We start from the raw sequence: 23,387 nt of genomic DNA on the forward strand, positions 1-23,387 counted from the left end.
CAGAACGTTCTCTGTTTTTCAACTGAAGGTTATGAAAAGCCTTGGAGCCTTAACAGCATGTCTGGCATGAGCGGGGATGCCTCTGGAGTGTCCTCAGTGTCCGCCCTGCCCTGCAGCCCACCCTGTCTAATGCAGCACTCACATTCTCCCATCCCATCCATTATGTAGCATGGTTGAGTAGCAGATACAATGCCATTGGAAGGCCGGTCCACTTCCTCGTATATTTCCTGTTTTGGTTTTGCCTTTGCTTTCTGCTTTCTCATTTTTATTTTCCTTTTCCTGGAAAATTGTATCTCAACTGTTTCTAACGCTTCCCAAGTGTTCTCCTTGGGGGTGTCATCATATCCTTATAGACTAGAAGTCACATCGGTGAGATGCCACTCGTGCATGGGTCTCCTCACTTTCAGACAAAGCACTGTTCTACTTCAGGCTAACCCGCACCTCTTTTTCCCTATGTTGACGTCATTGCCTGTTGCTCTGTTGCTTTTGATCTCATAATTTTTCTAATCTCATCTGCTTTTGACAATTCTGTGAAAGAAGAAACTTTCATAAGATGTAATAATATGCTGGACATTTAAAACACATATCCAACATGTACCATTGCCAGCTGTTAAGGGAACTCCTCTTAAGTGCTATGTATGTTGCAAAGTACAGACGTTCGAATTCTGAAAGAGCAAACCTGCCAATGTTATCAGAGTGGCCACATAAAAACGGGACATGGGTTAGGGGGGGGGATTGCAGCAAGATGATGCATTGAAATACACTATGGAGATGATGACAATTCCTATGATGCTAGTGATGAATATAACTAATGTCAACAGAACTAAACTTGTTTGTTCCTTTGCATGAAGTGCATGAGAAATTATGTTCGACAAGAAGCTAACTGTATTGCAGTACATGTAAAAACGTTTTCTTCTCAAAAGCATCTACGCTTTGCCATTTTTATGCATATTTGAGACAGCTTTATAAGAGACTCAGTCACAGCAGAGATTTTTATGTAGCTGCCATTCTTTGCCTTTCCCCAAATTCATATATTTATTCATACTTTCATGTATTCATTTGACTGGGGCCAATTTAAAAAAAAAACATTGAACTTGAACTAGTTGGCACAAAGCCAACTTATGCTGGTAAAGACATATATTTTTATTTTTTAACAACTATAATCCACTGGTAGTTAGAATTTTTTTAACAGTAGTCGGCTGCAACTGCTATTATGGCTAAGATGCAGACGTTTAGACAAGAATTACAAACAATTGTGCCTTCAAATCAGGGGCGGTCATGTTAAAGAAAAATATTTTGACACAATACAACACTGTTGTAGCATCAGTGCATTTAAAAGCTGCTCATGACTTCTTTTTATAAAAGGTCATCGCACCTTTTGGTTGTTACAGACTAAGATTAATCGAAAACATTTTTGTATAACGAAGCACAAAATATAAACCAAGGGCCAATCTAAGAAATATATAATATATATCAAGTTTCAGCCTGTATTCATGATTCATAAATATCAATACTGCTGTATTGATACTGTCCCGATAATTATGCACAATTTTTTTCAAGGCACTTTAACAGATTTTATGTTGACTAATCACAAATGTCACAAATTTCTATAAGATTTAAGTACATGAGTATATTCATTCCGAATAGTTTTACATTTCAAGTCATGTCTCTTGTGGTGATTAATGGACGTTTTATATATATATATATATATATATATATTCAGAAAAAAAATTGTGAAGATTTGATGTGAAGAAATGCAGGTGGAAAAAAAACATACAAAACAAGATGAGATGTGGGTCTTCTTGGGGAAAGGTAAATGCATGTATTTTACATTTATGCAACAGAAAAGTATTCAAATCAAATATGTAAATATAAGTCCTTGCATGAAATAAATTTTATACTCAATGAGTGTTTAGACTCCATTTTTATTCAACAGCACATGCATACACATCTTTCCCTTTGTGTTGATACTTGTGTATTGGGTATTCAAGAATAACGGTGACGGTGAGAGCATGACATAAAACATCCGCATGACGATGACTGAAATGTGGATCTCAACCCCTGAAAGGCCGCATGACCGGGCATGTTTATTAACAGACTCCGAGTCCAACCAGACAATCGTGTTTGTCTGACGCCTTGGCCATACGCATGGGAAAACACATGGTAAACCTGCCTTTACCATGAGAGACTAACGGAGCACATTTTATTTAACCCTTCAAGTCTCATTCCACCTCCCTGCCCTGCAGAGGTATCAGCCATTACCATCAATTCCTACATAAAACATACTTGGTGTAATAATTTATTTTTGTTATTGTTTTTTTTTTATATGTTTATAGAGACCCAGCGACAGCACCGGAGAAGAGAACCAACTGAGTCAGTTTGTGTTATGAACCATGGTGTACCAACCACTATGTGTATGACCCATAATGGCCCGTCACCTACCTGATAGTGCTGTAGCATTGTTGTGTGTATTATTTAGTACTTTTAAATGGGTGTGACAGTGGCAACCTGTACATCACTACACTAGCTCAGCATAGATGTAGCACTGAGGACGTTTTGTTGTCAAAGCCTTATGTAGCTCAGTATCTGTGACTGGTTACTGTGATGTAATTTGTGTGCCTATATTTTTGGTGTTGTAAATATGCTTTTTTTGTGTGTGCTGAAGTTGTGTGTACCAATGTTTTTGAGTGATCATCAAATATTTGTGTGTTGTGTCATAAGAAAAAAAAAAAAGGTTGCTTCGATTTTAAGTCAACGTCAAACAGCTGGAAACACTTTTTGCACTCTCATGCTCACCTCTTTGGAGACTTTTGCACTTTTTTGCACCACTGAACTTTTAACATTCTTTTGATGTTTTGAGCATCCACAAAAAAATACTTGAACACCAGTATTACTTTGTGTCAATGAGGTATTCAGTGGTCAAATGTGCTGTTATGAACTCATACACTAAGTAGTAATACAGTAGGCTTAACATATTTTAACTAGGTGAAGTTTTTTTAATTGCCCCCATAGTTAAGAAGTATCGCTTAGCAGTGCTTTTTTCAGTTGACAATCAAGTAGAACTTGCAATATTATTATCTCCTTAAGCGCAAAATGACTGATGCCAAAACACTGTACACACAATACTGGACAAGTGCCTCTTTTATGCACATTTCTAAAAACAGTAGTCTAGGACAACGAAATAAATACAGCAGAGCCTCGCTTTTCGTCATTGATCGGTTTGCAGAAGGCCACACGGAAACCAAATCTAGTTTTCCCATAAGAAACAATGTCAATCCAAGGAGTCCATTCAGATCCCTTTAATTTACCATCTCAGACATAAAAAGTCTACACCCAAAAACTGCTATAAAACATAACAGAATTATATAACAACCTAGGTTGTTAGGCGCACAGTTTGAGAGTGCACCAAAACAGAAATATTTATGGCAATAATTTTCAGTGAAAACCTGCAAATCATACAAAAAACAGGGCGTACGAAAACCGAGGTTCCACTGTAGAAATTCCGAAACTCTAAATGAGTCAGTCAGTCAGTTACCAACAGACTTTCGATAGACAACCAGCAACACAGTGTACAAAAGGCACACAGATATAGTGGATATAAGTTGACAAAGTAAAATGCCAGGTTTCTATGTTAAAATATACACCAAAAAACCAGATGCAGTTAATGATAAAAGCTTAAAATGTGGCGGAACTGGTGGGTTCCTGTGGGGAGTGCTACGGGCGTACGGGATCGTTGGTGTGCCACGACGTGCCATTCGGTCCTTGTATGACCAGAGCAGGAGTTTGGTTTGCATTGCCAGCAGTAAGTCGAGTCTGTTTCTAGTAAACGTTGGTCACCGCCAAGGCTGGCCTTTCTCACCAATTCTGTTCCTAATTTTTAATGGACAGAATTTCCAGGCACAGTGTTGAGGGAGTCCTGTTTGGAGTCCTTAGGATCTCATCTCTAGCTCTTCAGACGATGTTCTACCAAAGGCCTCATCGAGCTGTGCCCTTCAGCGTTTACTGGAGCAGTTTGAATCCGAGTGTGAAGCTTGAGATGAGACTCGGTTCTCAACTAAGAACTTCATGGTTCACAGTTGAAAAGGGGTGGATTGCACCCTCCTGGTGGGAGTGTGGTCCTGTCCCAAGTTGAAGTATCTCGGGGTCTTTGGACATTGGAGCGTGATGTCGCTGTACCGGACCATCGTGGTGAAGAGAGAGTTGAGCCGGAAGGCAGAGCTCTCAATTTAACGGTTGATCTACGTTCCCACCCTCAACTTTGGTTATGAGCTTTGGATCGTGACCGAAAGAACAAGATCATGGATAAGAGTGGCTGAAATGACTTTCCTCCGTAGGGTAGCTGGTCTCACCCTAAGAATAGAGCCGCTGCTCCTTCACATCAAGAGGAGACCATTGTTGTGGCTTGGGCAACTAGTCCGGATGCCTCCCTGGTGAGGTGTTCTGGGCATGCCCAACTGGGAGAAGGCCTCAGGGCAGACAGAGAACACGCTGGAGGGATTATGGCTCACAGCTGGCCTGGGAATGCCTTGGATGGAATGCCTAATTAGGAGACTATTCGCACGTCACGTTTTGACTTTGGAATAGCTTTATCTTTACAGGAATGCCACAAATCTGTCAGATTTTGAGGGCATCGCCATGTACATGGTCTCTTCAGCTAGATTTTCAATAGTATGTGTTGTGGTATTCAATACATCAATTTCATTTTATTGATTTGAATGAGGCTGCATGGCGGTCTAGTGGTTTGCGCGCAGACCTCACGGCTTGGAGACCAGGGTTCAATTCCACCCTCGGCCATCTCTGCCAGTGGAGTTTGCATGTTCTCCCCGTGCATGTGTGGGTTTTCTCCGGGTATTCCGGTTTCTAAAAACATGCTAGGTTAATTGGTGACTCCAAATTGTCCGTAGGTATGAATGTGAGTGTGAATGGTTGTTTGCCTATATGTGTCTGTCTCGCCAAAAGACAGCTGGGATAGGCTCCAGCACCCCCGCGACCCTGGTGAGGATAAGCGGTAGAAAATGAATGAATGATTTGGATGAATAACCCCAAAATTATACTGCCATCAAATGGAGTGGTGAAGAGAGATATTTGTTTCATAATTACACATAGTTTTTCAATTGAGTAAGTAATTAAGTTGTAGCAGTAGTTAAAAGTAAAAATTGCAATGCTGGTGTATTTTTTGTCACGCATAAATCTGGCATTTTACAGGATGTCAATTTTACATCTATTGTTAAAGAACCCCAGTGTGGTTCCAAAAGAAAAGGCAGTCACTGAGCATTATGAGTAGAAAACATCCATGATAGCCATGTTGCTGCCAAGTGCAGCTTTGACTGTTTGTGTGGAAAAGTTAGTGTGAAAGGGACCAACTTTTTTTAACAAACAACTGCAAACACACTGCCAACGAACCACTGGGAACTGTGTGCTAGTCACTGACACAATATCAAATACTATAAAAAAAAGTCATTAAAACAGGTACAACATATGAGAGGCAACTAAATGTGTGACTTTTAGTGACATTTAAGAGTGAGTGCGTGTGTTTTGAACACTGTCCATTTTGTGGCTAGTTCTCTTAGTAGGGTGTTTGGTGGTAGTTTTGACTGGTTTGTTGATTAGGGATTTTTTGGTGTCTTTTCTGAACAATACAGTTCAGACCTGTCCATTAAATAGTGTTAAATAAAATTTAACAAACACAGAGATGAACATTTTCAAGAGGTTTATTTTTCTTGGTAAAAAAAAACTTTAATTTAACATCATTATCATTAGTGCCGATGTTATGAAAAGTATGTTATAATTGCTTCAGTGAGTTTTAAATAAAAGAAGAATAAATACATACCGTACATATAATTCAAGCATTAAGCATGCGCAATGCTAATCCCGCCCACTGCCCTTGACCTGCACATGTAGCCCAGGTACTGCACTGCCGATGCCTACACAGCTCATAAATATGCAAGATGGGCCAGGAATTAATTGACTGAATCAAAAAGAGGTGCCAATATGACATTCTTTAAGTACACGTGACAAGTTATGGTAAAGAAATATTTATGTGTAATCCGTAAATCACACTGTGACACACATAGCTGCTATGAAGTATGGGCATCAGCGCCTCCCAACGTTCAAGATCACGGTCATAAAAGCTCTGACATGGGAAGACGGAGTTGCGGCAGCAGCCTTAACGACTTCCGTCATTCAGGCGGGCCAACATGGCGGGAGGTGTAGGGATGACCATGTCCTGTAAAACTATTGCCCACCATTATGGCAATCAAAGTGATGGACAGGCCACAGAAGTGATGGCCTCTGTCCACACCAGAAATAAGTCACATCCGCACATATCTAGGTATTTATGACATACACAGGCTTTCGCCACTTAACTACCAAAAGATACCGTGGCCGATTGGATGGTGAAAGTTGTTGCATAATACTCCTCAACAGGTGCTAAGCAGAAAGGTAAATCAGTCAAATGTGTGTTCATTCATAACATAATTCCATTTTAGAAATTCTGCTCTAGACTTAGTTGCATGCTGTGTCCAATGTCAGTGGAATGTGTGCAGAGTGGTCTTTAGACGTCTTTCCCGCGCACACTGCCATAGAATGTCCTGCCCCGCAGCCAATGAGAAAAGGTGTGATACCGGGAAGGAGCTGCGGCTCCAAGACGTCAGCCAGTGAACCATCTCCACTCATTCCGTGTTCGTTCCAGCCCCAGGAAAGCAAATGCCCCCCTGAGGAGGAGAGGGGTCATGGGTCAGTGGAGCCGAGAGAACACAGCACTGCGAAGCCCTCTCCTAAACGTGTGAGCTAATATTAGCAGTCTTGGGGTGGTGGGTGTGTTGCAAAGAAAAGAAAGGACATCTGAAAATACACACAGTGACTTTGACAGTCGGACAGCAATAAAGCTTCCTTGCTCTTCACAGCTGGAGAGCTTGTTAGTGGGTGTGGTCAGGGCTGCATCACTGAGGAGACACGTGCCATGGCAACACAGTTACCTAACAGGCTCCATCGCCATGGCAACAGAAGCGAGCTTGCTTTCTCAAGGGTAACACATCCTCGAGCTTTCCCTATCTGGCTGTTGTGTGTCTTTCCTGCTTTTGTCTTTTCATCCATTTCATTTAGACTCTTCTTCTTCTGTGCTCTGGTAATTGCGAGGTGTCAAAGACTTGGACGTAGATACCGAAACATATGCTTTTGCTAGCGAGGAGACCAAGATGTCATGCCAGCAAGCTTATGTCAGTGTGACACTCTGCCAGCAATGGTGAATGCATTACAAACATGCAACAAAGCCTTCATAATGATGGACCGGATTGAGTAAGATGTCAGTGCTAATCTATAAATGAATTTCCTGTTTTGAAGCATTATGTTCACCAGGGGAGAGGGAGCCTTATTTGGCCGCTGTGCTTTATTCATGGACCCACTGACAGGAGTATACCGCACATCAGTGTTTCCATGGCAACAAAGTGCTGCACTTTCTGGACAACAAAAAAGGAATTGAAATCAAGACGCTAAAACCAAAAGCCATTTCCCTTGCAAACACGTCCTGTTTTTAATGGTTTCTTAATCGATTGCTTAAAATGTCCCAAATAATTAACACTACCGCTGTTGTGACTTGTCAGACAATTAGGCCTGAGAACGGGAAAACTCTTTTGTCAAGAACACAAAGTATCACATTCAGAGCAGCTCTCATCGATCTGACCCCCATAAGGGTGAGGAGCACTTCCTCAGGTGCAAATGTGCAGAGGTAAAGCAGGCAGATACCAGAAACAGCATGCAGTGCTCTCGGTACCGTTCCGCCTGACCTACTTCGGCACCAGAAATAGCAGCACTCAGGTCTCCGTTTCCAATCCTGTTTTGCTATTTCATTGCTCCTGCCGCCGCCACTGCCGCCGTGCTAAGTGGGCACGGCAGGAGGAAAAACGAGGGAGGCACAGCAGACTGGGCTGCGAGAGGTTCACTTGCGCGCTGCCTTTACATGTTCTTGCCTTCTCATTCCTCGACATATTTGTAAGCAGTGACAGTTGTGACAGAGCGTCCCTGTTCACTACTTCCTCATTGATGACAGGTCCACAATTAAGTTTATAGATGTGCCTGCATCTGCTTTTGTTTCATCTTCCTCTGAAGTATTTATAATCATGCTGTTGTAAGAACTGGGCCAGTTTTCAAACTTTAATGTGAGAAAATTTTGACTTCTTTTGTTTAACCTTGCAAGTTGGCATGGAAGAAAAGTAGCTTTGTATATTTGATGAGGAAGTGCAAATGCTCAAAAAGGGTTTGTTGGTTTTCGTCCAGGAATTCGTGACAATGTCATTGGGCTTATGCGGATGAAAAGGGACATTGCTCTCAAACATTCAACTGGAAAAACACACCAGTAAATCTGTGTGTGGTTAATTCAGCTCATTTACAGGCCTGTTAGCATAATTGCATCTGTCAGTGATCCCCCCGCCCATCTTAGCGAGCTGTAATTACTTCCTTCTGCAAAGGCCACAGAGCAATGAGTTGACCTCAGAAATCTTCTGAAGCTACCAGAAGGATAACTTTTTCATACTTATATTTTTACTGTAATATATTGGACAATATTAGCCATCAATTCAGATCTTGAAATATATCTTAAAGGACACTGCTTACCAACAATGGCAAGGTTATGCTCAGATCCACATGCAATCTGCAGGGGGGGAAAAAAAGACAACTTTACAATTCATGCTGTTAGCCTACACTAAACATGTGTTCACCAAAAGCACAGCAAATTTATTTGTTGATGGTTTCACCTCAAAAAGATTACAAATTAGGGACAAAAATAGCAGCTTGTCAGTAATGCTGCTGGGCTGCACGTGGAGTTCATGAGCAGGACAAGTGTAAGTGTAATAATATTTTTCCACCACTGCAGAAATTGTAAAATGACACAGACCAGCAATGTATAAATCTTACGCATAGAGGTCTAAGTGCTTTGCTATATTTTGGCTGATGCAATAAAAGTATAATGTAGATACTTCGTCTCTAATAGGGCTGCTTACTTTCCTTTTCAGTTTCAGCATAAAAAAGTGGCATCTGAGCCCTATGACAGGTTATTATTTGCTCCACCTGTTATGCTCATATGCGTCATAAAAAATATGACAGCTAACTAAACATTGACTCTGCGTTGTGCACGCAACACAGTCCAGGTCCTGAGAGACTACCATGGCTGAGCAGGCAAGGAGATTCATTGTCCACTCAGCAAATCCATCTTCACCTTTACCTTTACGCACGCAAGGTGACGGCACGTTGACATATGCCACTGCTGCAGCAACAACTGCTGCATGTTGGATAAGAATGATCTGCACCTCGACCTTGGCCGTCCCTGACATCTGCTTTATTAGCAACCATCTCCTTTCATACAGCCACCATATAGACTATAGGTTAACTGCTGCAGGCCTTTGATGATTTTCCACAATGGCCCCGATGGGAGAAGAAACCTCTGAGTAGGTAAGATATTAATGGTTGGGTGATAATGGAAATTGTGCATGCTTTTTTATTGCACAGACGATGATGTATTTCATGAAGGGGCCTCACTCTCACTAGGTGAACTGTGGTGCTCCTCATACTAAACTACTTTCAGCTGCCTTCTTTTGCCATTTATGGGTGAGCAGCTCCTCCTGCTGGAATTACCAGGTATCACATGATTAAAACTACCTTAAAGGTTGCTTACCCTAACATGTAATCCTGTCCTTCTTATAGCCGCTACTATTAAATTAGTCTCACCTGTGTTGCTCCACAGAGGCTTTTAACCTCTGCAGGGAGGAGAGTCTGGCTTTCACCATCTGCAGACTGGTGCTCACGATTCAGAGGACTTGTCAGTGGTCGGCCCAGCTGTCCATAATCCCCTCTGCCCCACGTGAACACTCTCCCACTCACTGCAAAGATGTTATTTTGGTCATTTACGGCAGATGTGACAGGCATGGACAGGTTGGAGTGTTTTTACCTGTTTGCGCAGCAAGGTGAGTCCAGCCACTCCACACATTGACTACTTTCTCTCTACCAAATGATGAGCACTTCAGTTGAGTAGGAGTGCACAAGAAAGACTCTGTGGCAGTGATCTGGCCATGTTTGTTACTTCCCCACAAAAATAAATCACCGTCTCCTGTATGTAACAACAGAAGGACCATTAGTCTTCATCTGGCAGAGCAGTAATCAGGAGCCACCAATCCACTAATTACAGGACGGAATCAAGAGATGTATGACAACGTTGCGCATGAACAGCTCATAAGCACAAACTATAAAACCTTGTGTGAAGAAAAATATTTCAAAAGTATTAGATGTTTAATGTACTCTGAAGGTCTATATTCTATTCTTCACCCGATGCTACGAGCGATACCTGTAAGACACACGCAGTGAGCTGAGCCTGCAGTGACAAAGTGTGCCATCTTCTGATCCATTCCTGCAACACAGCCAAACAATCCAATTAATCACCATCACCCATTCATACTGTATTTGTCAAAATAAAGTTGCTAACCTGGCACCAGTGAAGGAACATTGGTGTTGAGGTGTGATGGAACAGGGTCGGGACTGAGTGCTCTTTTGGCAAGACGGTAGAGACCTGTCCCCCACTGGTAGACACATTTCGAGTCTGGAAGCAGAATGGAGGATGAGGTTGTGCAGGATTCACTGACAACTTAAAATACGAGAAGTGTATTTCCTGTAGATACAGTACATACGTACCTGTGACTGCAAGTGAGTGCCTGAGGCCTGCTGCTACACTGACCACACGCTCCTTTAGACCCTGACAACAAAAAATAATCATCATCATACTTAAAGGTTATGACGTAATGGACACCTACATAACCAAATTAACCAAACCATGATATATTCTGCCTTTACAAGATAGAAACATTATTTGTTTGGTTTGTACTTTTCAGTGTTCTATAACTGCATTGCATTATTCTGAGAATAATAAAATCAACAAAAAATTAAATAAATAAATACATAAAAATCATCAGTTTTGTTAGTTAGTACATTTATTAGGGATGGGTATAGTTTACATTGCTGATTCTCGACTGGTGGGTCACAAAAATAACCCGATATCTGTGAATGCACCTTGCATTGTTTTGTGTGCTATTCGCTTGCTACAACACCACAAGGTGTGTGTGACTGGTGTGTGGGCGACTATGTCATGCTTTAGAGGGATAGAGTGAGCAGAAGAGGGACACGGGCGCTCCAAGAGCACAATAAAGACAATTGTCTGCATGGGAGAATTCTGCCCACAATGCAAACACCGAGGTGTGACAGTAGAATGGACAGAGAGGTGATTAATTATCAGTTTTAACTATTGGCCCGGGCTTGGGGATGGTGTACAGTAGCAATGCTCTTTCTGTTATGAAATGTACCTCCCGGATAGCTGAAGAGCGGCATTAAATAGACCCTCTTGACTTTCTGATATTTAATCTCTCATCCAACTCCAAGTCAATTTGCTCTGATTAAACATGTTCAGTACATGGCACATGTAATGAAGACTTTTACAGACTTTTTAGTCAAATAATTTTAAGTTATCCTATTGATAAAAAATGTACAGTTCCTTCAATGTTCATTAAATTATTTTGTACCAGTGCACAGCACTTGTCAGTACAGTGTGATTCTGGATCCCACAGTCAAACCAGTTCTGAACCACTAGTCTACATTGCCAAATCCAATCTTCATTCATTTTGTCCAAAGCAATTCCTTTTTTAACGTAATTTTCGACATGCAAATTGAAGATAATAGTACGGTCATTTAAATGTTTCAGTCATATAATAAGCAGTGTCACAGATGTGTGGCGGAAGTGAGTTCCAAAGGGAGGGGCTGTAAAGGGAATGTTACGCCCCCCCCCACTGTGGGCAGATGGTTTAGAAGAGCACAGGCAAGCATGTAATAAAGATTACAAGCCACTGTTGAGCTACAGAAAAACTTTATTGCGTTGCATCCATTATGTCTCACCTGAACAAGCACCAGCTCTGCAGACTGTTTCACCGTGTGACCAATACCAAGCTGTCCAAACACATTGGAGCCACAGGATAACAATTTGCCACTATCTGTGTGTAACAAGAAAAATAACAATACATTTATATATTAGGGCTGTCAAATGAATAAATATTCAGCAAATTATTGACAGTTTTCAAGGTAGTAGTAGTAAGTAATTCTGACTTAATCTTTAGTAGAAAACATAAAAAAAATAAGTAAAAAGGAGTCCAGTGTGTCTCGAGTAAAATGGTAAATGTTAATCACCAGTGAGAAGAAGAGTAAAATCCCATCCGCAGGAAACATTTGTGACCCTCTGATTCAGGCCCGAGCAGTGCTGAAGTGTTGAGCAGTTGGTAGTGTGACCGAGTCCCAGCTGGCCTCTGTGATTTTGCCCACATGCAAACGCCTCTCCATCATCTGCACAAAATAACGTTGTAATAAAACATCTCATTTATCCATTCATTCTTTTTCTATACTACTTGTCCTCATTAGAACAAGTGAGTCATGAGATTCCATTGTCACTAAGGAACAATGGCAACTGAAACGATATGGAGAGTGGCACTGGAACTGGACCTAATCGATGTGTTATAACACTTTTATTGACATTAATGGTGGCAAAGGCTTAAGAAACATGACTAATTGTCTGGTGGAAATAAGTGGGGTTAGTCACTCTGCAAGGAAGACAGAAAAATAAATATGAAAATATGCTTAAGGAAACTATACATGTTTTTTTTCCTTCAATTTAGTGGTAAAACAGTTTTTGTGGTTCCAGGTGGACTATAATTTGGTGAAATTGCGATTCCTCAGCTAGTCAAAGCATGCAGTATTTAGTTTGGCCTGGAGGGGAAGTCCGACAATTCAAACAACGTCACATCGAGCTGAGCGTATTTGTTGGCAGGGAGAAGCTTTAGTTAATACATTTTAATTACATTTTTACATGGTTTTTAAAACAACTGTGACGTACCGGTGAGAACCACGGTGTGTCCCCCGCCACCATTGACAGTCCTGACCGTCCTTCCGTGGAGAGGAGCCGTGTTCGAGAGTCGTGGGACAGCCTGGTCCTCCTCATCTCCTTGCCCATGCTGCCCGTAACTGTTAGCCCCCTGACAAACATGTTCGTAACTTACTGTCAGTCGTGAGATTTATATATATGCGTAAACATATACATAACATGTTTGAATATGATGGTAGTTCTTCGCCGCGTCGGAATTGGAAGCTGCAACTAGTTCAGCAAGCTAACTATTTAATATTAAGCTAACACAAGATTCATTTAAGTTATCGAAAGCATGAAACCTAAGAGGAAAACATAATTAACTTCAGATTAATCCAATAAATGTGAGGACACAAACTTCTTACCCACGCGAGTAAACAAAACTCCAACCTCCGGTTGGTTTCCATGGGCCGTAAATGACTGCGGTCGGTTGGTTCGCGTCACTGTCGTGAAAATCTGTCGGGTTTAAAGCGGCTTCTGCAATAGTTGCGACTGAAATAAATGACCTAAAATGCGTACAAATGGCACTATTAGTGTCAAAATCATTTTTTAAATTATTGATATAACCAATTATGGACTGGAAATGGAGGACTAATGTATTTAATCCAGCAAATTAAAGCAATTGTTGTTTCAATGACAGGTCAGGCATACACACACACTCGTGAATTTACTCCAAAACACTACTTTAACCCTGATTTTTAAAACCATGTATTGAATATAACATACAGAAAGCAGTAATTTCCATAATATTACATAGGCCTACAAAACCCTGGGAAACCCTGGAAACTCACAGGGTGGCATTGTCATCTTCCTTTCCATAAATGTTTTTAATACTTGTGGTTTTATTTTGGCCTCACGTTTTTAATGCTTGTTTTTATTTTTCTCTTGAGTTTTCATTTTTATTTGTTTTTCCTGTGAAGCACTTTGTGACTCTGAAGAATGGAAAGTGCATTATAAATGTACTCTATTACTATTAACTATTATTAATATTATTAATTATTAATACTAATTATTAATATTAATTATTAACATTAATATTACCATTAATTATTAATATGAATTATTATTACTTATTATTATTATTATTATTATTATTAATGGCCTTTTTTCAACTCCATTCTTCTGTAAAGTGTCTTTGAGTATTTTGAAAAGCGCTATACAAATAAAAAGGTATTATTAATTATCAAATGGCCTTAAATATGACTATTTAAATAAATATTGCCTTTTATACATTATAACTCAGTAAGGCAACATTTTTGACACAATAAACAATTTATTATTTTATATTTGTGTACATAGCTTACTCATTATGGCTATATTTTGTTTGGTAGAAAAATATTTACATTCTCGGTGTACTTCTAGGTGTTATATTTCATTGGAGGCATTTAAAATTATTAGTGTGAAATAATGTAGGCAAGTGTGCACGGGTCTATTATCATAAACCACCAAAATACTTTTATAATATCACTGGAATTATTCCTTTCAACAACACACAGAAAGCAACAGGTTACAGTCACATAAGACAAAAGGTACATTTTATATATAATCACTGAAGTATGGAAGATTAAATTGACCATGAAACAAAATAGAAAAAAAATATCACATCATCATATACAACAGGAGGGTTAAGAATAGGAGTAAAAGGGGATTTTTGGTACAAAAGCTCACAGACAGTTTGCAGGATATACAGTAAGCCGATTAGGTGAAAACAGAATGCTCTTTGGGTTTGTGCAGTTCACTGATATCATAGCAATTAGTGCTACTGTACATCATATTAGCCTGTGCCATGCAAGGGGGGGGGGGGATACAAGGGTGTTTTTGCCAAAATCAGTGCACATTCATCATAATGACAAAGGGCCGATACGCAGGCAGCATCTCTACAGCAGCTCGACGGGGGACACATTGACTGACTGTGGGATTTTGGAGGGTCAGACACCCAGCTGCTTGTTGAGGCGGCTCAGGGCGTCACCCACAATGTCGAGCTCATGTCGGAGCTCCTCGACGACGCTGTTGATACTGGGAGTGTCTTTAAGCACATCCACACTCTGGGTGTAGGGGTTGTATCGTACTGTGAAGGGACGCTTGATGGTCTTGGCAAATTCCCTGAAATAAGATTGTATTAGTAAGACTGACTATAAATACAGCATATATAGTAGCATTAGCATAGCTGAAATGCGATAAAGCTTACCTCATCTTGATTTTGGCCTCCTCGAAGCTGTCTGACACAAAGTAAACATCCTGAAAGGTTGTAATGATGCATTCTTGTTTGGATGTTACTTTTGGGTCAAATGGCGTTATTCTTGCTTTACCAGAGAGTGCATGCTGGAAGACAGAACAGTACAATTTAATATGTTTGATTGAATCTGATCCATGTTAGGCTGTTAGACCTCACAGCTAGGAGACCAGGGTTCAATTCCACCCTCTGCCATCTCTGTGTGGAGTTTGCATGTTTTCCTTGTGCATGCGTGGGTTTTCTCCGGGTACTCCGGTTTCCTCCCATGTTCCAAAAACATGCTAGGTTAATTGGCGACTCCAAATTGTCCATAGGTATGAATGTGAGTGTGAATGGTTGTTTGTCTATATGTGCCCTGTGATTGGCTGGTGACCAGTCCAGGGTGTACCCCGCAGCCCCCACGACCCTCATGAGGAAGAAGCAGTAGAAAATGAATGAATGAGTGATTGAATCTGATCCATGTTATTTTTAAGAAGAAGCATTGTCATATACAACATTATTATAGACTTTTTGTTTGCTATAAAAAACATCTACATAAGTACATATTTTGGCTCATTTGCCAGTATGTGAAAATCCTGGCATTCTTTAAGGCCAACTGTAACATATCAGCTACACAAATTATGATACTACCAACGGTCAGCATCATCCCTAGTCGTATGGTTGTTTCCAAACATTTGATGATAAACAAGATATTGAGGATATTTCGTTTTCATAATCGTTCTAATAAGAGCTTTTGCATACAGTTTTACTTTTATTATCTGTAGTCTAATTGGCTAAAACAATTGTTCTGACAATGACTTCACTTGTAGAGCTTTATCTGTTGGTAAAATCTAATTCTAAAATGTGATACATTTGGTTGAAATACAGTCAGAATACAGTTTTCATGTTATTCATTCATTCATTCATTTTCTACCGCTTTTCCTCACAAGGGTCGCAGAGGGTGCTGGAGCCTATCCCAGCTGTCTTCGGGCGAGAGGCCGGGTACACCCTGGACTGGTGGCCAGCCAATCACAGGGCACATATAGACAAACAACCATTCACACTCACATTCATACCTATGGACAATTTGGAGTCGCCAATTAACCTAGCATGTTTTTGGAATGTGGGAGGAAACCGGAGTACCCGGAGAAAACCCACGCATGCACGGGGAGAACATGCAAACTCCACACAGAGATGGCCGAGGCTGGAATTTAACCCCGGTCTCCTAGCTGTGAGATCTGTGCGCTAACCACTCGCCCACCGTGCAGCCTGTTTTCATATTATTCATTCATTCATTATATTATTTATATATAAATATTAGTAGTATCAACCAGTTTCTCATACTATTGCACCCTGCAGCGGTCTGTGCGTGCAGTGTTAATGTCTTGTGTAGCATCCTTCTCCCAATATAATTCACACTGCACGGACGTGCCAAAACAAAAACAATCATGTCTGCCAACAAATGCAACAAAAACTATTTCATTGTAGCATGTTAAACGGCATTCGAAGAGCGAACGCTTGAACATACTCCGTATGATGAGCTTTCGAGCTCACGGTGCAACATCAGCCAAATGGCAGCTAATACAACCAAAACACTGGACAACACTCGCCTGTACTATGTGAATGACAACCAGAAGTCGAAACAAGTAACCCGAAAAATGCTAAGTTACACAAGATATATATATATATATATATATATATATATATATATGTAGCACTCATCATAAATACATTGAAACATATATAACTAAAAGGTATATATAAGGTGGGTATCTTTGGCAGTGTCCACTGTTGTGCTGAATGAAATAAGAATTATCGGGCCTTTCGTAAGGTATGATGTCAATGTCATCATTTTTACCTTAAGCTCACTGATGGATGATAGCAACCCTGCCCCATATGCTCGTAGTTGTCCTTCTTGCTTGCATAGGCCGAACTCAACTGTGAAGAAATAGCACTGACAGACAAAAAGCATGTTCATTTAATAAGAAAGCATGACTTGAATGGAATTGCTTCAGCAGGGCAACTCACTGTGGCCAGTTTCTGAACAGAGTCGTCTGAAGCACCGAGTGACGCCAGTCCGATTTCCTGAGAAAACTGTGCAAAACTGGGCTCCGCCAGCAAGGGGACGTGACCCAGCAGCTCATGGCACGTGTCCCTGGATAAAGAGCAACAGTGCTTGAAACAGCAATTTTCTATGAATGGTGGCTTTCTTTTTCCTCATTTCAATGCTGTCTAATACTCACGGCTCAGGGGTGTATAAGGGGTCAGAGCTGTGCCGCACGTACTGAGTGCAGTGGAAAACACGAAAGGCCAAACCGGCCAGGAAGTCACGAGGGGACAGGTAACCAGCCACGGGTCTGATGGTAAACCCGGTGCGTTCTGCAGAAAGAGTTTGAAATTATATTTGAAAAACATAATGATGACATTCCCGCTTGCAATGAAACCTTACCCCTGAGAAAGCGAGAGACATCTTCGAGTTGGGGGATGTTGTCTTCTCGACATTCACAGTATTTGGACAGCAGGGGCAGGTTCTTGAGGTATTCCCTACAGGCATGGCTGGGGTACAACTTGTTGAGCTCCCTGTACACAACACCCCATGTCTTCACTTCCTCCTCTGTGAACTCAATGCGAGGAATTGCCTCACCACTGCAGAAAACAGGAAAATCCCTTTAATAACATGCAAACACCCCAAATGAAAAAGGTGGAAATAGTACTAAAATACTGTACCACAGTACAATTACAAGTCTAAAAATGTACCTCCAACTAATACATACTGGTATTAAAATGATTCCTAACCAAACATTTTATATGTGAGAGCAATTCTGAAGTGTTATAGCATGTAAACTAAAATCTGATAAAGATAGGCCATCAGAACAAGAATTTATTTAAAAAAAAAAGCTATTCATAAACTATCACTGTTTTGTCATTGAATACGGCTTCTAATTTGCAAAACAAAATATGCATATATTTAGGCCAAATATTCTTGGACTAAATCAAGAATTTTAAAGCATAAATGATGTAACTAAATGAACTAAAATGAAAAAAAAACCTGTACAAGCCAGAAGACGCATTGTAAGTGCAAATGTAATACTGTATTCTACATTGGCCACTAGGTGTCAGTGTTTGGTAAGACAGGCGCTGGATTTATTAATTAGGCCGCATGGTGAGGCCGCATGGTGCGTAGTTAGCATGCTAGCCACACAGTCAGGAGATCGAAAAGACCTTGAATCTCCGTTTGGTCATCTCTGTCTGGAATTTGCATTTCTCCGGGAAAATTCACAAAAACATGCTAGGTTAATTGGCGACTCCAAATTGTCCATAGGTATGAATGTGAGTGTGAATGGTTGTTTGTCTATATGTGCCCTGTGATTGGCTGGTGACCGGTCCAGGGTGTACCCCGCCTTTTGCCTAAAGACAGCTGGGATAGGCTCCAGCATACCCACGACCCTCATGAGGATAAACGGCAGGGAAACTGGTTGGATGGATGTCTTATTTATTCTTATTCTATATACTGTATTGGGTAATATAAGTCATTTAAAACTGCAAGGAAGCACGCTTTCAAGAAAAAAACAGCAAGGAATGTGTGAGTATGTTATGTTACTTGTTTAATGCGTCTGATTTTCTCTGATTATTTATACCATATTGGGTAATGCAAATATAAAAGTGTTATTTCATGTCTTGAGGACATGAAATATGTTTAAAATGTATTTAGAAGATTGTTAACTGTTTCTCAATGCCATAACTGGAAAAATATTCTATTGATTAACATTGAATACTACTTTGCAGAAATTCACTGATCACCATTAGGTCTTGAAGCAATTAACCACAATAAAGAAAAGACGACTGTACTGTAAACGTAATTTGTTACGTTCCACCTCCTTAAAATGTGCTTCAAAGGCTTACTGTTTGTAGGACATCGCAAGATCTGCAAAGTACTTCCTTCTTTTGCGGTAGACATTGTCCTTAAAACCCTAATGGAGTGAAATACACGAGAATATATGAGAATACATTGAAATAGAAAGTGTAAATACTGTAGATGAATTTGTCCTTTCATACCGGATGATCAGCATCCAACTCCAAACCATACATCAGGACACGATTAGCACACTTGTCCAGGTCAGATATTTTCTTTGGGAACCAAGGTACATTATGCATATCTGGGAAGAGAGTCGTGTGGATCAGAAAAAACATAAACAACATCTGCATTCCTTTAGCTTCTTAAATGTTTTTCTACCTTCCTCCTGCAGACAGGAGTTATCTGGAGGCTCCATGTCCACCACGTTCACATGCTTTTGTAACAGCTGGATGATTTCATTGAGTTGTTCGTGGTTGCTGTCGCAGTCAACAAATATTTCAAACTCTGAGTTGCGCCTTTTTGATTTCCTGGATTCAATGTGCACAAGGTTGACATGGTTTTCCTGCAACAGAATACAAGAATCACTTGTAAGGTGACCTTCATGCCGGTAAAAAATATCATTATCTTATGTATTGTCAACAAACTGCATGACAAATAATGTACATTGTCACAAACAAGAGTAAAAATCTGAATTGCGGGTTCATACTTGGAAGAGTTTCAGCGCCTTTACAAGTCCTCCAACTTCATTCTTGAGGGAAAAGATAATTGTTGCTCTGCCTTTCTCGGGCAAATTCTTCTCAGTGTTTTCTTCTATTTTCGTGAAAGTTGATTTGTTTATCTGAAAGCAGTAATTATTCATAATGAAGTGTACACATACAGTATGACAGTAGAGGCTGTGAGAAGATGAACCGCCTGTACATATATTGTAGTTTTTGTACATCTATACAAAGTTATGGGAAACTTCCGTAACATCCAAACAATTTGCTACACTTTAAAAAGTAATTCAGAGTATCTGTTGACACCACTTGATTTTATACATGAATGCAATGTAAAAAATGTAATTAATTGATTTAGATAAAATTTCTAAGTTGCTAACTTTATTTTTTAAGTTATGTTCAAATAATAATGTTGGCTATTACATGAAATTAATTTAGAATGTCATATACACTCAAATTTTATTGTTGGTAAGCTTAAAACAAAATTCAGGTTGCCATGACTTAATAAAATTAGCTTGGTAACATAATATATATATACACACACACACACATATATATATAGTATATATATATTAAGTTACTGCTACTAAAAGTTGTGCATTGTAATTATAATTAAGTAGACAACAAATTAAACTACTTTGAATAAAATGATTAAGTCAGTTGACTTATTATATTTCTTTGAGTTACAAACTTAAAAACTTGTCCTTATGACAACAATTATTCAGTAAGCATTACTTAAAATAAGCTTTGAGTGAAGAGGAAAAGCTAATTTGTGCAATGCAATATTGTTTGTTGGTTCAAAGAAATTTCAAATTAAGGTGTCATAACTAAGAAAGACTAACAGAAACTGTTGCGTTGATTTTTTTTGTTGAGGCTAAATGTTTATTTTTTGAGTGTACAATAGCCTGACTCAATCATTCAATGCCTTCCTCTTGAGTGAACCATAGCTCAAGGGCAGGTGATGACGCCAATGCCCAACTAGTCATCACTTAAGACTATTTAACCATCCAAAAATCCAATGAACATCTCAGGAAGATGGAGCCCACACACACACAGAATGCTGGTAATAGTTATTTGTGTTTATAATAAAAAACAAATAACATGTATAGTCAAAGTGTTTACATGCACGCAGATAATCACAGGTGATAAGTATGTCAATGCTCGAGACAGACGCAGAGATTAGCGTCACGAGACGTCCATTCCAGCACCCTAGATGGCGGCCTCACGTTGAGCCATGTATGTGCACGCGAGTGGCAAATGCATTATAATCCTACTCAATAAGACTGTGATCCAGCTTTAATTATAAATACAGTTAGGATCACAATAACTATTCTAAATTAATCATTTATAATTAATGCAATAATTAATTTTTTTTTCCACAAGAATAATTAGCCCCTACCATGTTTCTCTTCTCAAGAGTACCACCAACAACCCGTGAAAGCAGCTTTTGGTGGATCCGTGCCAGTAGAGCCCCTGAAAGCATCACTGGACCAGGTCGCCTGGGGGTCAGCTCTTTTACGTGTCGATTTGACGACGATGAACTTGTCTCTGTTTCTCGAATCAACTTACAACAACAACTAACACAATTTAGGGTGCAGGAAAGCCTATTATTATACCTCCCCGCCCCGAGTGGGCTCAGATCTTAGCATGCGGTGCACATTTTAACCCTTAATATCAAACAGTATCTCACTCTTTTTCCATGTCAACATTTAAGTATATATTAATAACTTATTCAAATGATTATAGATTACTAACATTTTACTAAAAGACATAAAAATGACATGGTATCTCAGTATAGATAATATTTGCTTCAACTGTTAGTACTTTTAAGACTGTTCAATTCCTATTTTTAATGACAAATAACAAGAATGGCCGCACAGTTTGAGTGGATTTTTTGCTTTGTAAATAAAGTACAATGTAAAGGTTGCCAGTTATATGTATAAATAAAACAGATAGTTCACCTCTTTTTTCATTTTGTCAAAGTACTCTAGGTCTGATAGTGATGAAAGATGGACACCCATGATCTAGATCCCCCCCCCCCCAATGTGACCAGGCATCTACTCCATCTTACACACAGCCTCATTTCACATCACTAAGGCAATATTCATATCTCACCTCGTTGTTCAGTAGTTTCTCTTCAAAGCCAATGTTCATGGAGTCAAAAGATCTACCCCTTCGAGGTCCATCGATCCTGTTAGAGTACATTTTAAAAGCGCAGCCTATGCCTTTTCAATTCAGATGCTGCAGGTGATGGATTATCTTTTTAAGCAACCCCCCCTTCTATGCAAAGTGGGCTGTCTAACCCTGTGAAACAGGATGCTCGGCTATTTAACCATAGAGCGAGAGAGGAGGGGTCTTTGGAGAGCAATAATCTGAGGGACAACAGCAAATGAAAAAACAGGAGCATCACTCATGTAATTTGGGTAGGGGGGAGAAAAAAAGCATTAAAAAAAATGGGTTTGCAACCAATCAGAAAGTGGAGAAAAAAAATGACTGTATGCGATTTATGCATTTCTGAATTATAATTATTTTAAAGTTAAAACAATGTGATCAAACATGTTTAAGATGTATAATAACACCATTATGTTATATTTCATTGCTGTCGTATGTTGACACCTTCAGACTAAGAGGAGGTCAACGTTTAAGAGGATTTAAGTGTGGCCCACCTGCCTTCATTGTACTGTGATCCCAGCATGCCTCCCTTTGAAAATCCATTGCTCTGCACTGTAAGCACCTCTGGGTTTGGGTGCACATGACACCAATAATCTGCGTGTTTTTGCTTTCTTTAACACCCTGAGCTGTTTAATAAGATCAAGACAATCAGTGGAAAAAGGCCGAGGTTGCCTCTGCAAACACAATTAAAAGGAGTGCACAATTTAAGATACTTAAGACAACATGGCCGCTATAGGAAGATGAGATGAGGACTTTGATGTGTGGTACATGTGGCTGAAGCACATGCTGCCTGTCTCAGGTGGTCCGGTCCTGTGGCACCCGTGACAGACACAGGTGCTTACACAATCAAGGAAGCAGTGAGGCCAACTTCCTCCGGTTGGAAGCTGAACCCAGACCAGTGCTTAGTGCACACAAAAAAGGCGTAGTCATTTTCCAGCAATAATGCAAAACATTGGAGACAACGGTGGACCCTTAAAGTCTTTGTACATTTCGGAAATAATTATGAGACAGGATATTCATTGTCTGCACACAGCAATGACATATTTCATAGTAATTAAAATTACATATTAGCTTGCTTATTTGCATTATTTCATTTGCAAATGTGAAAACAGGTCTGATGTGTAAGATGATCATAAATGTGTTCATATTATATAGCTATTAACAAATTATAACACAAAGACTAATGACCTTGTAAAACTAAATAAAACCATTTTTAGAATTCCTTAACTATTATTTATTAATGTGTTATAGGTTTATTTTGATACTGTATGTTGTATTTGAACATTATACATGTGCATTAATACATATTAATCTGTCATTTTTTATATAAAATATTATTTGCATTATTTCATTCGCAAATGTGAAAACAGGTCTGATGTGTAAGATGATCATAAATGTGTTCATATTATATAGCTATTGACAAATTATAACACAGAAAGACTAATGACCTTGCAAAAGTAAATAAAACCATTTTAGAATTCCTTAACT

At 39.7% G+C, this 23,387-nt stretch overlaps 3 protein-coding genes across 5 annotated transcripts in view; 1 reads left to right on the top strand and 2 right to left on the bottom strand.

Annotated features, from left to right (window-relative positions):
- Nucleotides 1-5,791, top strand: part of kcnc1b (potassium voltage-gated channel, Shaw-related subfamily, member 1b) — a 15,469-nt gene extending 9,678 nt beyond the window's left edge. Inside the window, exon 3 of one of the 3 annotated variants that reach the window (XM_058075144.2) lies at nucleotides 4-1,908. In XM_058075144.2, coding sequence (XP_057931127.1) covers nucleotides 4-168 — 165 coding nt within the window. In that variant the 3' untranslated portion in view covers nucleotides 169-1,908. Of the gene's footprint in view, nucleotides 1-3; nucleotides 1,909-2,336 lie in introns of those variants that run through there. The other 2 variants (XM_058075142.2, XM_058075143.2) reach the window with 2 other exon arrangements.
- Nucleotides 5,106-13,374, bottom strand: sergef (secretion regulating guanine nucleotide exchange factor). Its single transcript, XM_058075161.2, has 11 exons — nucleotides 13,309-13,374; nucleotides 12,917-13,055; nucleotides 12,217-12,369; nucleotides 11,929-12,023; nucleotides 10,678-10,738; nucleotides 10,472-10,585; nucleotides 10,334-10,396; nucleotides 9,941-10,099; nucleotides 9,721-9,872; nucleotides 8,611-8,647; nucleotides 5,106-6,713 (listed from the first exon to the last, which is right to left on the bottom strand). The coding sequence occupies exons 1-11, from the start codon at nucleotides 13,348-13,350 to the stop codon at nucleotides 6,505-6,507; spliced, it is 1,224 nt and encodes a 407-aa protein (XP_057931144.2). The 5' UTR covers nucleotides 13,351-13,374; the 3' UTR covers nucleotides 5,106-6,504.
- Nucleotides 13,375-13,527: 153 nt separating this feature from the next.
- tph1a (tryptophan hydroxylase 1 (tryptophan 5-monooxygenase) a) lies at nucleotides 13,528-23,025 on the bottom strand. Its single transcript, XM_058075151.2, has 11 exons — nucleotides 21,843-23,025; nucleotides 19,718-19,849; nucleotides 19,390-19,573; nucleotides 19,212-19,312; nucleotides 19,059-19,126; nucleotides 17,605-17,801; nucleotides 17,399-17,534; nucleotides 17,184-17,310; nucleotides 17,014-17,109; nucleotides 15,132-15,265; nucleotides 13,528-15,046 (listed from the first exon to the last, which is right to left on the bottom strand). Exons 1-11 carry the CDS (start codon nucleotides 21,930-21,932, stop codon nucleotides 14,872-14,874), a joined length of 1,440 nt encoding a protein of 479 aa, XP_057931134.1. The 5' UTR covers nucleotides 21,933-23,025; the 3' UTR covers nucleotides 13,528-14,871.
- Nucleotides 23,026-23,387: the final 362 nt, after the last annotated feature.

Source organism: Doryrhamphus excisus, linkage group LG1 (genome assembly GCF_037039965.1).
Source record: "Doryrhamphus excisus strain RoL-2023G ecotype Guam linkage group LG1, RoL_Dexc_Guam_v1.1, whole genome shotgun sequence".
NCBI classification, from domain to species: Eukaryota; Metazoa; Chordata; class Actinopteri; order Syngnathiformes; family Syngnathidae; genus Doryrhamphus; species Doryrhamphus excisus.